Consider the following 15,978-nt stretch of genomic DNA (forward strand, 5'->3'; position numbering starts at 1 on the left):
CTCATGATGTAATCCTAGCTACTCAGGAAGCCGAGATATGAGGATAGATGTTTAAAACCAGCTCTGTAAAAAATAAATAAATAAAAATCCATGAGCCTTTTTTTCCCAGTTAACTAGCAAAATCTAGATGTATAGCTGTGGCTCACGTAACTAGAGCACCAGGCTAAGGGATAATGCCCAAGCCCTGAGTTAAAGTCCTAGTATCAATGCCCCCCCCCCAAAAAAAAAAAATGTTTTGTCTGGTGCCAGTGGCTCACTCCTGTAATCTTAGCTACTACCCAGGAGGCAGAGATCTGGGGACTGTGGTTTGAAGCCAGCCATGGGAAGAAAGTCCATGAGACTCTTGTCTCCAGTTAATCATAAAAAAAAAAGCTGAAACTGGGGCTGTGGCTCAAATGATAGAGCATTAGCCTTGAGCAAAAGAAGCTCAAGGGCAACACTGAGGCCCAGATTTAAAGTCCCAAGATGGACACACAAAAAAAGTGTTTTGGAGATACCAAGATGATACTTTCTTAGCCCGTTTCCTAAGTGAGGAAAATAACATAGTCCTCACTAAGTTCTTGGAAACCAATGTAGGCCTTGGATAAGGCAGAGCGCTCCTTTGGATCCTCTTGCTAGTTGTATGACTTGGAGCAAGTTCTCTGAGCTTACCTTCCCTTATCTGCAAAATGGCTAACACCTCATGAAATTCTTGGGAGAGTAAGAGAAGTTAAATTCTAAACAAGTCAAGAAGGTAATGATCATAAACTCCAGCCTGTGTTGAAAGTCACTAACTATTAGATCCTTGGCAAACATTGAATTTATTTAGATAATGTAGAAGAAAACTGCCTTGTTAGAGGTAATATACAACTGCTGGGCACTGGTGGCTCACACCTGTAAGCCTAGCTACTCAGGAGGCTGAGCTCTGAGGATTGTACTTTAAAGCCATCCCAGGCAGAAAAGTCCAGGAAACTCTTACTCCTACCTCCAGCTAAAACTGGAAGTAGAGTTGTGGCTCAGGTGATACAGCACTAACTTTGAACAAAAAACTAAACGATGGTGTTCATGCTCTGGGTTCAGGCCCCAGTACCAAGACAAAAGTATATTATACAACCACTTAAGATGGCATTCGACTTAGTAGATAAGTAAAGCAAAACCATTTCTCCTAGATACCAGGACTGGGAGAAACTGCATAGGCAGGTGTTTGGTTTTGTGTCCGTAGGAAATAGTTCTGAGACAGGAAATGGAAACAGAAGCAGTGCCTGGAATCTGCTAGGCAGAAGAAATCAAGAGCAAATGCTTTCTTCGTTATAGTTTTTAAACTATGTAATTTAAACCTTGATGCCCATTTTGTGCCAGATCTTATGCAAATCCAACAGGAAGTGGATTCTTTGGAAGAGCTAAGCAGGCAGCTTTTTCTGGAAACAGCTGATCTCCATGCTACAAAGGTACAGGACTATGGTTTTTACTTAGGATTGAAGAGAGAGCACCACTAAGTGCTTTTTCCGGTTCCTCTTTGACCAAACAGTGCATGAGATAGACATCTCACAGTTAGAGTAAGCCATGAAGGACTTACTCTGTGAGAAATCATGCCTATTCCTGGCAAAATCCTTAACACTCTCCAAAGGATAGTCAGAAGAGGCTTTTGAACATCTGGGTAGCTGGTATGTGCCATTTCCTAATGACCTAGAATAGAATAAAGATGGCAGTTTCAATGCTTCTTTTTATTCCCTAATCAATGAGTGTGATTACAACAATAGTAGGTACCTCTTTGCCATAGTCCAGCCCTATTATAAAAGACCCAAAGCAAGCTGGACACTGGTGGCTCACCTGTAATCCCAGCCACCCAGAAGACTTGAGATCTAAAGGCCACCATGGCAAGAAAGTCCATGCGATACTTTTCTCCAATTAACCACCAGAAAGCCAGAAGTGGAGCTGTGGCTCAAGTAGTAGAGTGTTAGCCTCAAGCAAGAAAGCTAAGGGAGGGGCTGGGAATATGGCCTCGTGGCAAGAGTGCTTGCCTGGTATACATGAAGCCCTGGGTTTGATTCCCCAGCACCACATATATAGAAAACTGCCAGAAGTGGCGCTGTGGCTCAAGTGGCAGAGTGCTAATTGAGCAAAGAGAAGCCAGGGACAGTGCTCAGGCCCTGAGTCCAAGGCCCAGGACTGGCAAAAATGAAAAAAAAGAAAGCTAAGGGACAGTACCCAGGCCCTGAGGTCAAACCCCAGGACTGGCACACATACAAAAAAGATTGACATTGATAATGCATGTTAAGAAATCTGTCCTAGGGCTGGGGATATGGCCTAGTGGCAAGAGTGCTTGCCTCGTATACATGAGGCCCTAGGTTCGATTCCCCAGCACCACATATACAGAAAATGGCCAGAAGTGGCGCTGTGGCTCAAGTGGCAGAGTGCTAGCCTTGAGCAAGAAGAAGCCAGGGACAGTGCTCAGGCCCTGAGTCCAAGCCCCAGGACTGGCCAAAAAAAAAAAAACAAAAAAAAAAAAGAAATCTGTCCTAGTCTCTGGCTTAAAGAAAGCATTTGATAAGTGTTGGCTACCACTGTTTGATAAGTATTACTACTATTATTTTAATATTATATGTAGTTTTTCAAATTGGTCTGGACCCTTGATTCAGCAATGATAGAGAAATAAACTTACATTTCATTGAGACTAACCATATTTTCTCTATGTTTTTTCTCAGGAAAGAATAGAATACTCCAAAACTTTCAAGGGAAAATACTTTAATTTTCTGGGTTACTTTTTCTCCATTTACTGTGTTTGGAAAATTTTCATGGTATGTATGTAGCTTGTAATGGCCTGGGTTGGGTGATTTCCCTGGGAATGGAAAAGATAAGATTTTGTTTTGTTGTTTTGGGGTTTTTGTGCCGGTCTTGGGGCTTAAACTCAGGGCCAGAGTGCTGCCCTTGAGCTATTATGCTCAAGGTTAGCACTCTACCACTTGAACCACCATTCTACTTCTAGGTTTTTTGGTAGTTAATTGGAGATAAGAGTCTCATGGAGTTTTACTGCCCACGTTGGTTGCTGGCTTCAAACCGGGATCCTCAGATCTCAGGCTCCTAAGTAGCTAGGATGACAGGCGTGAACCACTGGTGCCTGGTAATAAGATGGGTTTGATTGATCCATTGTGTTTGATTCCTGATCTTATTAAGTCAACAGACAGAGTGGGCTTTTGCATGTCCAGACTCTCACTTTTGCCCTCTCCTCGGTCCTTTTAGAAGACCTAGGAAGGAAAATTGCATGCTTTTTCTCAGAAGTCATTAATGAGCCATATAGGTGTATGAAAATTTCACAGATTATTATTTTACACTCCGTTTTCTATTTTACCAATCGGAACATAACTATATAATTTCATCTGCTCTTTCATACCAAAATAGAAGCACCACACCATTTTGCATAGTCAGTATATCTAAAAACTTAAATACAATATAAACTCTACAGTATGTTTCTGTAGATACATTTGTTTTGTGCACTCATCACTCTTACTCTTTTGTGGCTCTCCCATAATCTTGTACTCTTTGGTTTTCTGTGCATTTTTATATATATGTGTTTTCCTTTCCTTCTGACTCGGCTGTAGGTATTCATGTATTTCAATGTGGCCATGGAAAAGGCTGATTGCAACTTTCTAGTTTGGTGATTTCCCTATTGGGGCTGGGTTTGAACAAAGGGAGCTTGGTCAGCTTGTTTGTTAATTTTGATCAATGTGGATGAACAGGGGATTTTAAGTATAATAAACTGAAGTCAGTACCACTCAGATGATGCAAGGAAATCTTGCTTCATTGAGTGAGAAAAGCTGGATGAAGGTCCTGTCTTTCAGTAACTTAGCTACTAAAATGATTTTTCCTGAGATGCAGCCTTTAGGAAAGCTGATCATGTATTAAAGCTTCATTGGAACAGAACTGACTTAAAGTAAACGGCACTTATTTTAAAGTGTGCCATTTGGCTAGGCATTGGTAGCTCACACTTGTAGTCCTAGCTACTCAAGAGGCCAAGATCTGAGGATCATGGTTTGAAACAGCCTGAGCAGGAAAATCTGTGAGACTCTTATCTCCAATTAACCACCAATAAAACAGAAGTGGATCTGTGGCTCAAAGTGTTAGATCACTAACTAGCCTGGAGCAGAAAAGCTCAGAGATGGCGCCTAGGCCATTGTGACCTAAGCCTCATGACCAACCAAAAAAAAGAAAGAAAAGTGTTGTTTGGTAAGCTCTGACATGGTATATACATACATACATACATATATATATATCCTATATATATATCCTATATATATATATATATATATATCAGTTCCAGTTGAGAACGGCCACCCATCACCTGCAGTTTCCTTGTGCCTTCATGATGTCTGTCCTGAGGAACCAACCTATCTGCTTGTTATAGTTGGTAGACATCCTTTTTCCATCTGATTCATTTTCCTCATTGTGATCAGTGAAGTTTCTCTGTATCATTGTGTTTATTGGTCATATATTCCTTTTCCACTGGTGACTAGTATTCCTTCCTATGACTTTCCATTCCCCTAGTGGGGGTTGTTCATTTCCAGTATGGGGCTGTCAGGTAAGCAAGGTGTATGTTTAGCTTTTGAAGAAAGATCCCAACTCTCTTCCAGGAACTGCAGTGCTTACGCTCCAGCTGGCAGGGTTAGAGGTGCCAGGCTGTCCCATAGCCTCACTGACCCTTAGTAGGGTCAGTCCTCTTCATTTCACATGTCCCAATGGACTTGAGCTATCACGGGGGTGAGGTGGGGAAGGTTTTTGTTTTTATACCTGTCCTGAGGCTTAAACTCAGGGCCTGGGCACTGTTCTGAGATTTTTTTTATTTTTTTTTTTGCTCAAGGCTAATGCTCTATCCCTTGAGCCACAGCTCCATTTCTGGCTTTTTGGTGGCTAATTGGAGATACGAGTCTTTCAAACAGGCTGGCTTTAAACCATGATCCTCAAATCACAGTCTCCTTAGTAGGTAGGATTATATACCTGAGTCACCGGCACCTAGCAGAGGGATGGTTTTTAATTTTACTAAACCACAACCATTACAATTTTTGAACATTATTGTTAAAGCCAAAATAAATCTTACACTCATTGTGAGTGTAAGACATTTCTTTTTCCATTTCTCCCCAAGCTGTAGTCAGCCACTGTCTCCTTGCTGTCCCTACGTTTCTTATACTGGACAGTTCATATAAGTGGAGTGTGGCATTTGTGATCTTTGTGATTGGCTCCTTTAACTTAGCATGAAGTTTTTAAGCTTCTTCCATGTAAGGACATTTCATTCACTATTATGGCTGAATGCTACTTTTGTTGTTGTTGTTGTTTATTTTCAGTAGCTAAATAATATCCATCCCATTATATGGATAATACCATACTGTGTTTCTCCATTTGCTAAGTAACTTGATAAACATTGGGCAGTTTCTACTTTCAAGCTATTATCAGTAATGCTGTATAAATAAACATTGGGACATCCATTTTTCAAAGGATATATGTTTTCATTTTTCTTACATATATACCTAAAAGTAGAATTGCTGTGCCGTATATTAACTACTATCAGACCATTTTCCACAGTGGTGACACTAGTTCACAGTCCTGTCAAGCATGTGTAAGGGTGCCAACTTCTTCGCATACATGCTGGCCAATACTTGCTATTATTTGCCTTGTGTTTATTGTGTAGCGGGTATGAAGTACTATCTTTCTTACTTTTTGTGTATGTGGGGGGGGGGGGTATGTGCCAGTGTAGGTCTTGAACTTGGTGCCTTGGCGCTGTCCCTGGGTTCTTGTGGGTTTTTTTGCTCAAGGTTAGTACTCTACTACTTCAGCCACAGCTTCACTTCCAGCTTTTTGGTTAATTGGGGATAAAAATCTCACAGACTTTTCCTGTCCTGCTGGCTTCTAACCCTGATCCCTGGCTCTTGGGCTCTGGAGTAGCTAGAATTACAGGCATGAGCCACCAGCACTCAACTTTCTCTCATTCTTGATTTGGTTAACTTGTATCTTTTCTCTTAAAAAAAAAAAATCTTCATATACATTATTTATTTATTACAATCCTGACTCTGTTTGTTCTTATCAGAAAAAAAAACTATTACTAGAGATTTAATTCACTTTATTGAACTTTTCAAAGAACCAACTTTTGATTTCTAGTTGTACTATTTTTCTACTTCCTATTTCATTGACTTGTACTCAGTTCTTATTTCCTCTGGCTTATTTTGGATTATATTTCTGTTACTACAGAAGCTGAAATCATTGATTGGAGGCCTCTTTTGATAAAGGTGTTTTATTTTGGTTTTTTCCAATCCTGGGGCTTGAACTCAGGGTCTGGGCACTGTCCCTGAGCTTCCTTTGCTCAAGGCTAGCACTCTACCACCTGAGCCACAGCACCAATTCCAGCTTTTTCTGTTTATGTGGTACTGAAGAATCAAACCCAGGGCTTCATATATGCTAGACAAGCACTCTACACAAAGCCACATTCCCAGCCCTGATAAAGGTGTTTTATAGCTACAAATTTATTGTTATGAGTCAGGCACTGGTGGCTCACACTTAGATCCTCAGGAGGATGAGATCTGAGGGTCATAGTTCAAAACTAACCTGGACAGAAAAGTCCACAAGACTTCCTTCTCCAGTTAGCCAGCAAAGAAGCTAGACTAGAGCTGCAGCTCAAGTGGTATTGTGCCAGCTGCGAGCAAAAAGCCAAGTAAGAGTTCAAGGCCCTGAAATCAATTAATTAGCTAATTTTCTTTTATCCTCTTTTTTTTTTTTTTTTTTTTTTTTGGCCAGTCCTGGGCCTTGGACTCAGGGCCTGAGCACTGTCCCTGGCTTCTTTTTTGCTCAAGGCTAGCACTCTGCCACTTGAGCCACAGCGCCACTTCTGGCCGTTTTCTGTATATGTGGTGCTGGGGAATCGAACCCAGGGCCTCATGTATATGAGGCAGGCACTCTTGCCACTAGGCCATATCCCCAGCCCCTCTTTTATCCTCTTTAAATTGCTTCTCATGAATTATAATTTCTTGCATTCATTTAAAGATGCTCTTCTAATTTCTCTCTTGATTTCCTCTCTGATTCATAGATTATTTAGAAATACATTTTAAAATATCTGGGGCTGGGATGTAGCTCAGTGGCAAAGATCTTGCCTAGCAAGTATAACGTCCTGGGTTCAGTTCCAGTATCAAAAACAAAAAAAGACAGTTACAATATCTGGAGATCCTCCAAATAATTTTGTTTGTTTGTTTTGGGTTTTTTTTTTTTGCTACTCACTCGGCCTTGTACCGTCTCAAGCATCCATGCTTAGAGCTGGCACTCTACCATTTGAGGTACCTCCAGCTTCCAATAGATCTTTAATTTTATGTAGTCAAAGAACATATTTTTTATATATGATTTATATCTTTTGAATCTTGTAGCTCTGTCCAGAGGTATAGCCAGCCCTCAGCATATTAGATGTTCTCTATGCCCTTTAGTAGAATGTTTCTAATGTCATGTAGTCTCTTACTGTCTAGAATATTTTATAGTTGTCAGGTCAAGTTGGTTGATAGTATTGCTACCAATTTTTGCTTTATATATTTTGAAGCTTTATTACTGGCTAAGCATTTTAAATCATTATATATCCTTTGTGGAAATGATCTTTTTATCAGTGTGAAATGATTCTTCTAATATCTGGCCATATTTTTTACTATAGAATCTCCATCTAATGTTAATGAAAGCTTTTCATCATTCTTGATTAGTGTTAACATAATGTATCTTTTCAGCCTATTTGTATGTTTCTATTTAAAGTGTTTGTGTTGTACATAACATGTGCAGTAGTTGGGGCTTCCCTTTATCAGCCCTGACAGTCTGCCATTTCACTGAGTTGTTTAGGCCAGGGATTAGCAATCTTTAGTCCCCAGGCAGAGCCCATAGACAAGCCCATTCATTATCTGACTACTGTCACACTGCAGTGGCTGGGTTGGCTGACCCAGGACTTAGACTATTTGCAATTAATGTGATTATTGGCACTGTTAGATTTAAAACTACCATGTTGCTTTTTCTAATCAACCCATCTCTTCTTTCTTTCTTTCTTTCTTTTTTTGGTGACAGTACTGAGGCTTGAACTCAGGGCCGGGGTATTGTCCCTTTGCTCAAGGCTGGCACTCTACCACTTGAGCTACAGCTCCACCTGGCTTTTTGCTAGCTGACTAGAGATGAGTTTCAAGGATGTTCCTGCCAGACTGGCTTTAAACTGTAACCCTCAGATCTTAGCCTCCTGAGTGGCTAGAATGATAACCATGACCTTTCTTCCCCCACCCCCTATTTTTTTATTGCCATGTCTTTGCTCGAAAAATAACCTTGGAATTTTTCTATAATTTTCCTCTGACTTCATCTGCCAGAATATTAGCTTCCCAGCATCCAGTAAATTAAGAGTTAAATATGCCAGATTTATTCCCCTTGACTCAACAGGAAACAACATTGGTAGGGAAATTTTCATTTCCCTGCATGTGAGAAGCCAAAATAGATTTCCTACTCATGGCATAGAATGAATGTAGAATTCCATTTTTACAACATTGACCTTTACATTAAGATTTGTTAGGATTATTAATTCATCATTTCAAATAGCTTTTGTCATCGTGATTATCAAGCTGTTCTAATGGTGAGGTCTGGGTCTTTGCAGGCAACCATCAATATTGTTTTTGATCGAGTTGGGAAAACTGACCCTGTCACAAGAGGCATTGAAATCACTGTGAATTACCTGGGAATCCAATTTGATGTGAGAATTATGTCAAGATCCTGGTTTGTTATACTTTCTTTCTGTTTTATCTGCTGCAACTGACATGAATTTTTTTCTTTCCTTTTCTTTCTTTTCCTGCCAGTACTGGGGCTTGAACTCAGGGCCTGAGCCCTTAGCTTCTTTGCTCAAGGCTGGCACTTTACTACTTGAGCCATAGCTCTACTTTTGGCTGGGGGATAATGGGATATAAGTCTCCCCAGGCTTACGTTGAACTGGGATCTCAGCTTCCTGAGTAGCAAGAACTATAGGCAGGAGCCACCAGCACCCAGCCACAAGTATGCTTTTGAATGAAGTACAGGATCCCCAAAGTGTTTAGGAGTAAATGTATCATTGTTGGATTCCAATGAATGTGGCTGTTTTCTATAATTTACATGAGAATACTTATGTTATTTTTTAAAAGTTATGTGATCAGAGATCACAGATGCTAGAAGTACCAATATAGTCTTGAGCTCATTTCCTAGTAATCCCTTTTGTTTTGCTTTGTTTTTTTTTTTTTTTTGCCAGTCATGGAGCTTGAACTCAGGGCCTGAGCACTGTCCCTGGCTTCTTTTTGCTCAAGGCTAGCATTCTACCACTTGAGCCACAGTGCCACTTCTGGCTTTTTCCATATATGTGGTGCTGAGGAATCGAACCCAGGGCTTCATGTATACAAGGCAAGCACTCTACCACTGGGCCATATTCCCAGCCTAGTAATTCCTTTTCTTCACATCACAAAGTCTATATCATTAGCTAGGTTGTTGGTTGTGTTTGTTTTTTTATGATTTATTATACTTTGCTATTCTTGATTTCTTCTGCCTTGATTTGATTCAATCTAATGGCAATAGCCACTGCAGGTGTTTTACTTTCTACTCATTCTCTTCCCTCCCTTAAAAGGGAAAATCAGAGCTGGGTGCCAATGGCTCACATCTACAACCTTAGGTACTCAGAAAGCTGAAATCTAAGGGATCACAGTTCCCAGCCAACCTGGACAGAAAAGTCCACGAGGTGCCATTTCTAAAATACCCAGCAACCATGGAATCAAGAGGGTGGAGTAGTGATGGAGCTCCCTCTGATCACAGGAATGGGGCCTCTTAGCATGGACCTGCACTTCAAATGTCCACACCAAACAAACTAGAAATAATCAGTGTTGGACATCAACCAAGAAGATTTAAACTTAAGATCTACAAGAGGGGAAATAGAGAAGCAGGCACTCCGTGCCACAGGCTCCAGCCAGAGAGCCATCCCAATGTTTTTTTTCTTTTCCTCTCCATTTTCCCTTTGCTACCACATCACCAGCAGACAGCAACAACACACTTGAGATCCAGAAGCTGAATCGGAACTGGAGAAGGCAGCAAAGCAGTGTGCTCCAGGATCACCATTGTCAGACCAGATGACTCCACAAGGCAACTACAAGTGTCCATTAGGGCCTCCAATCCCAGGAATTGTCTCAACAAGGCCCCTAACACTGGGAGGGTCACAGCGGTCTCAAACCCTGAAAAGGTCCTCGGTGTAACATCTAATATGGGCAAATGGACACAGTGGGAGCCTATAAAGACTTGCATGTGCATTCCCGAGGTGGACACTACCAGCACCCAGCCGGGGTCTGCACCCAGCCCAGCCTGCCCATTGGATCCCCACAGGGGACACTGCCAGTGCCACAGCACTGGGGGTCTGCACCTAGCTGGTCCCCAAAACCTCATCCATGTTTTGCCATGCAGGACACTCTTGACACACAGCACCAGGGGACTATGCCCACCCTACCTGAATATCCTTGCCCATCATGCCTGAATATCCTTGTGCTGGATGCTGCCAACAGCCCACAGCGCAGTAGTTTGCATCTAACTGGGCACAGAAGCCTGTGCATCCCTATGACACTCTTGGATACAGCTCGGTAGACAACACTCAGCTGGACCCAAAGCCTGGCCATGCCTCTCCGAGGGACACCAACAGCACAGCTCCCACAAGAAAACCATAGCTCGGGCTGGGGATATGGCCTAGTGGCAAGAGTGCCTGCCTCATTTACATGAGGCCCTGGGTTCGATTCCCCAGCACCACATATACAGAAAATGGCCAGAAGTGGCGCTGTGGCTCAAGTGGCAGAGTGAAAAAAAGAAGCCAATGACAGCGCTCAGGTCCTGAGTCCAAGCCCCAGGACTGGCCAAAAAAAAAAACCAAAAAAACAAGAAAACCATAGCTCATTACCACTGAACCTAATCTCTAGTTTATTGTTAGTTTGTTTTTGTACCAGTCCTGGGCTTGAACTCACATCCTGGGGTTGTCTCAAACCTTTTTTTCCCCTCAAGGCTGGCACTCATCCCAGCTCTATTTCCAACTTTTTGGAAGTTAGTTAGAGATACGAGTCTTACAGACTTTGCTCCTTGGGCTTTGAACCCAGATCTCAGCTTTTTTTTTTTTTTTTTTTTTTGCCAGTCCTGGTCCTTGGACTCAGGGCCTGAGCACTGTCCCAGGCTTCTTTTTGCTCAAGGCTAGCACTCTGCCACTTGAGCCACAGCGCCACTTCTGGCCGTTTTCTGTATATGTGGTGCTGGGGAATCAAACCCAGGGCCTCATGTATACGAGGCAAGCTCTCTTGCCACTAGGCCATATCCCCAGCCCTAAAACATCAAGAAGCTCAGCTCCCCAACAAAAAGATGTAGAGCGCAAGACTGGGTCAAAATCCAATTATTTGATATCTCCAAGAAACCCATCTCACAGTAAAAGATAAACACAAATTCCAAGTGAAGGGATGGAAAAAGATATTTCACACAAATGTATCTGCAAGAAGCCTAGAATACCATACTGGTATCTGGTAAAATAGACTTTTCCTTAGAATCAGTATGAGGGCCAGGAATGTGGCTCAGTGGTAGAGTGCTTCCCTAGCATGCAGGAAGCCCTGGGTTTGATTCCTCCGTACCACATAAAAGAAAAGCGGTAAGTGGCACTGTGGCTCAAGTGATAGAGTGCTAGCCGAGCAAAAGAAGCTCTGGGACAGTGCCCAGGCTCTGAGTTGAAGCTCCAAGACTGGTCAAAAAAATAAATAAATAAAACGTGTGAAGAAACGAAGTCATTATAAATTGATAAGGGAATGCTCCATGAAGAGGAAATTACAGTGGTTTATATATGCAAAATTAATGGAGCACCTAGATACAAAGCAAGCACTGAGACATAAAGAATGTAATAGACCCCAAAATAATAATAGTGGAAGCTTTTAACACTACTCCCCCAAAGGACAGATCAACCAAACAAAAGATCAGCAAAGAAGCCTCTGACTTAAATGACACCATAACTCAAATGTACTTAATAGTCCTACAGAATGCTTCACCCAGCAACACAAGTCACATTCTTGGCAGCACATGGAACCTTCTCCAAAATTGATCATACCCTAGGACACCCCACAAGCCTTAAGCAGATACAAAAAGGTTGAGATTACTTCTTGTGTCCTATCTGATCACAGTGGAATTAAACTAGGTCTCAACAAGAAAAGATCCTACAGAAAACACTCAAACACATGGAAACTGGACAGCTGTTGAACAACAGGTGGATCACTGAAGAAATTAGAAAGTCATTCAGTGAAAATGAAAACACATACCAGATCTGGGAGACAGCAAGAGCAGTGTTGAGAGGAAAGCTGATAGCTCTAAGCACACACATAGAACAGAAACAACTCCAGTAAATAACTTTATGAGGCAACTAAAGCTGCTAGAAAAACAAGAACAAACCAAATCCAAAACTAATCGATGGAGAGATAGCAGAGATTAAGGCAGAAATCAATTAATTGACTGGACACCAAAAAAAAAAAAAAACTACATGAAAACATTTCAAAAGCTAAGTTGATGAAGAAGTGACTTAAATCAACAAAATTATAGAGATGCCAAAGGACACCTTACCACAAAATCTGGAAATCCAAAAGGTTATGAAGGCCTGCTTTCAAAAGTCTTCCAACAAGGAAAAGCCCAGCTCCCGAAGCTGAATTCTATAAGACCTTTAAAGTTGAACTAACACCAGTACTCCTCAAAATGTTCCATGAAATAAAAATGGAAGGATCAATTCCAAACTCATTTTATGAAGTCTGCATCATACTCATCCCAAACCCAGGTGGGGCTCCAATAAAAGATAACAATAGACCAATCTCTGATGAACACAGATGCAAAACTCTTCAATAAAATACTAGCCAACAGAATTCACCAAGTTAAAAAAATCATACATTATGACCTAGTAGGCTTTATCCCAGAGATGCGAGGCTGGTTTAACATATGTAAATCAAGAGTAATACATCACATTAATAGAGCCAAAGACAAGGATCACCTGATCATTTTAATACAAGCTAAAAAGCCTTTGACAGAATCCAACATCCATTCACGTTAAAAGCTGGGGAGAAGCTAGGAATAGAAGGAACATACCTCAAAATAATGAAGGCTAAACGAACTCCAGGAAATGGAAATGAGGATTTTTTTTTCCCCTTGTTTTTAATAGCCTTTTGTGTTGTTTGTTCATTTATCTGTCTTTGGGAGGGCAAGGGGGGCATAAGTCGAGGGACAAAGGGCTTAGAAATGTAGCAGTGGTACTCACTAAACACTGTGGAAAATTATAACTTATGGGTGGAAATAGACAGGGAAAATGGAGAGAGCAAAGTTAGGGGTTACGCTGTCCAAAAAGAAATGTACTCATTAACTGATTTATGGAACTTTAGTCCTTCTGTACATCACCTTTATAATAATGTTTTGTTGGTGGTGGTCATGAGGCTTGAACTCAGGGTCTGAGCACTGTCCCAGGTGACATTGTCCAAAGAGAAATATATTATTGGCTGGGAATGTAGCTTAATGGTAGAGTGCTTGCCTAGCGTTCATAAAGCCCTGGGTTCTGTTCCTCAGTACCACATAAATAGTTAAGGCTAGAAGTGGCAAGGTGCCTCAAGTGGCGGAGCGCTAGCCTTGAACACAGAGAGGCTCAGGGAAAGAGCCCAAGCCAAGCCCCTGGACCAGGGGGCTTACGTAACTGTAACCCCTCAGTACATCACCTTTATAATAACAATTAAAAATTTTAATGATTAAAAACTATAAGCTGAGCACTGGTGGCTCACACCTATAATCCTAGCTACTCAGGAGGCTGAGATCTGAGGATTGCAATTCAAAGCCAGCCTGCCTAGGCAGGAAAGTCTACAAGACTCTTATCTCCAATTAACCACCAGAAAACCTGTGGCTCAAAGTGGTAGAGCACTAACCTTGAGCAGAAAAGCTAAAGGACAGGGCCAAGGTTCTGAGTTCAAGCCCCAGGATCAACAAAATAATAATAATCAGCAAAAGATCAGAGCTGGAGGCATGGCTCAAGTGGTAAAAGTGGAATGTCACACAAGTGCAAGGCCCTGAGATCCAAGCCCAGAACTGCCCAAAAGAAAACAGAATCCAGCTCCCTCTCACAGTGGCATAAGTGAGCACACACATCTTCACCTTCGTGCCTCTGAGCAGCAGTTCACAGATTTCTTCTTAATGTTCCGGCAGGTGAAGTTCTGGTCCCAGCACATTTCCTTCATTCTGGTTGGGATCATCATCGTCACCTCCATCAGAGGACTGCTGATCACACTCACCAAGGTATCTCACTAGCATTCTTGCTTCAGAAAGTTAAAGTATCCAGCTGCTATGTATAGCCTCCTACACCAATCACACAGTAAATGAGATAGATACTGAGATTAGAAGAATACTTATGAGACTCATAGATACTGAGGGTGGAAGAATAATTGTGAGACTCATCTGTGAATAAAATATGGAGCTGGATGCTTGTGGCTCATGCCTATAATCCTAGCTACTCAAGAAGTTGAGATCAGAGGATTGTGGTTCAAAGCCAGCCCAAGCAGAAAAGTCCAATTAATCAGCAGATCTTTAACCAGCAAAATTGAACACTAATTAGCTAACCCAAAAGAATAGCTGGGCTGGAGGCATTGCTGAAGTGCTAGAGCACCAGATGAGCAAAAAAGCCAACCGAGATAGAGGTCAAGCCCCATTGTGGCACCAAAGAGCAAGAGAAAGGAGAAGGGAATGGGCTGGGGAGAAGAGAACAGTATTTGGCTGTTTCTGACCAACAGACAAGGATTGGTGGAGGTGGAAAGGATCCTCCCTCTCATGAAGGCATAAGGTCTCAATCTGAGCACTGAAGGGACAGCAGGCATGAAGCTGATTCGAAAGAGTTCAGGAGCCTTTGAGCAATTACAAATGCCTGGAGTTGCCTGGAGTTATATTGTTAAGGTCACATGCACCAAAGCACTTGTGCATTCTAATAGTATAGAAATGCCATTGTATGTGATCATGCTTTAAGCCTGCAGCTCACAGAGGAAGCTCATCTCAGTCATCTGTTTTAACTCTCTAAAGCCTTAACATGTATACTGTCACAGGACTAGAACATGGAAGAGACACTTTTTTTCAAATTGGTGCCAGTACTGTGGCTTGAACTCAGGGTCTGGGTGCTTATCCCTGAGCTTTTTGACTCAAAGCTTTTGCTCTACCACTTGAGCCACAGCTCTACTTCCAGCTTTTTGGTGGTTAATTGGAGATGAGAGTCTCATGAATTTTCCTGCCCTGGCTTGCTTCTAACTACAGTCCTCACACCTCAGCTCCTGCAGTAGCCACAATAGGGCTTGAACTCAGGTCCTTGACCTCTGGCTCAGTTGGCTTTTTCGCTCAGGTCTGGTGCTCTAGCACTTGAGCAATGCCTCCAGCCCAGCTGTTTTTTTGGGCTACAGACAGACATAAGCCACTGCTATACATGAGAACAGACACTTTCAACTATTGCTTATGATACATGAGTCTAACAGTACATTCTAAGTTGCTCTCTTCTTTCTTGACAGTTCTTTTATGCCATCTCCAGCAGCAAATCCTCCAATGTCATCGTCCTACTCTTAGCACAGATAATGGTAAGTTTATTGAACTTGCTTTATGTTTGCAACTATAAATATCACGAATTCTTTTTCTTTTTCTTTGTGCCAGTCCTGAGGCTTGAACTCAAGGCCTGGGCACTGTCCTTTAGCTTTTGTGCTCAAGGCACACCTTCATTTCTGGTCTTTTGGGAGGTTAATTGGGAATAAGAGTCTCATGGACTTACCTTCCCAGGCTGGCTTTGAACCCAAATCCTCAGATCTCAGCCTTCTGAGTAGCTAGAATCATAGGCCTTTGCCACTGGAGGCCCAGCCTCAACAATGTTTTTGTTGGGCTGGGAATATGGCCTAGTGGTAAAGTGCTCATCTCATATACATGAAGCCCTGGGTTCCA

At 41.9% G+C, this 15,978-nt stretch overlaps 1 protein-coding gene across 1 annotated transcript in view; it reads left to right on the plus strand.

Moving 5' to 3' along the window:
- Positions 1-15,978, plus strand: part of LOC125355501 (Golgi pH regulator A) — a 31,263-nt gene that overhangs the window by 14,528 nt on the left and 757 nt on the right. Inside the window, exons 9-13 of the mRNA XM_048351904.1 lie at positions 1,339-1,427; positions 2,685-2,777; positions 8,624-8,719; positions 14,218-14,307; positions 15,558-15,623. Of these exons, the coding sequence (XP_048207861.1) occupies positions 1,339-1,427; positions 2,685-2,777; positions 8,624-8,719; positions 14,218-14,307; positions 15,558-15,623 (434 nt within the window). The remainder of the gene's footprint in view (positions 1-1,338; positions 1,428-2,684; positions 2,778-8,623; positions 8,720-14,217; positions 14,308-15,557; positions 15,624-15,978) is intronic.

This window comes from Perognathus longimembris, chromosome 7 (assembly GCF_023159225.1).
Source record: "Perognathus longimembris pacificus isolate PPM17 chromosome 7, ASM2315922v1, whole genome shotgun sequence".
Lineage (NCBI taxonomy): Eukaryota > Metazoa > Chordata > Mammalia > Rodentia > Heteromyidae > Perognathus > Perognathus longimembris.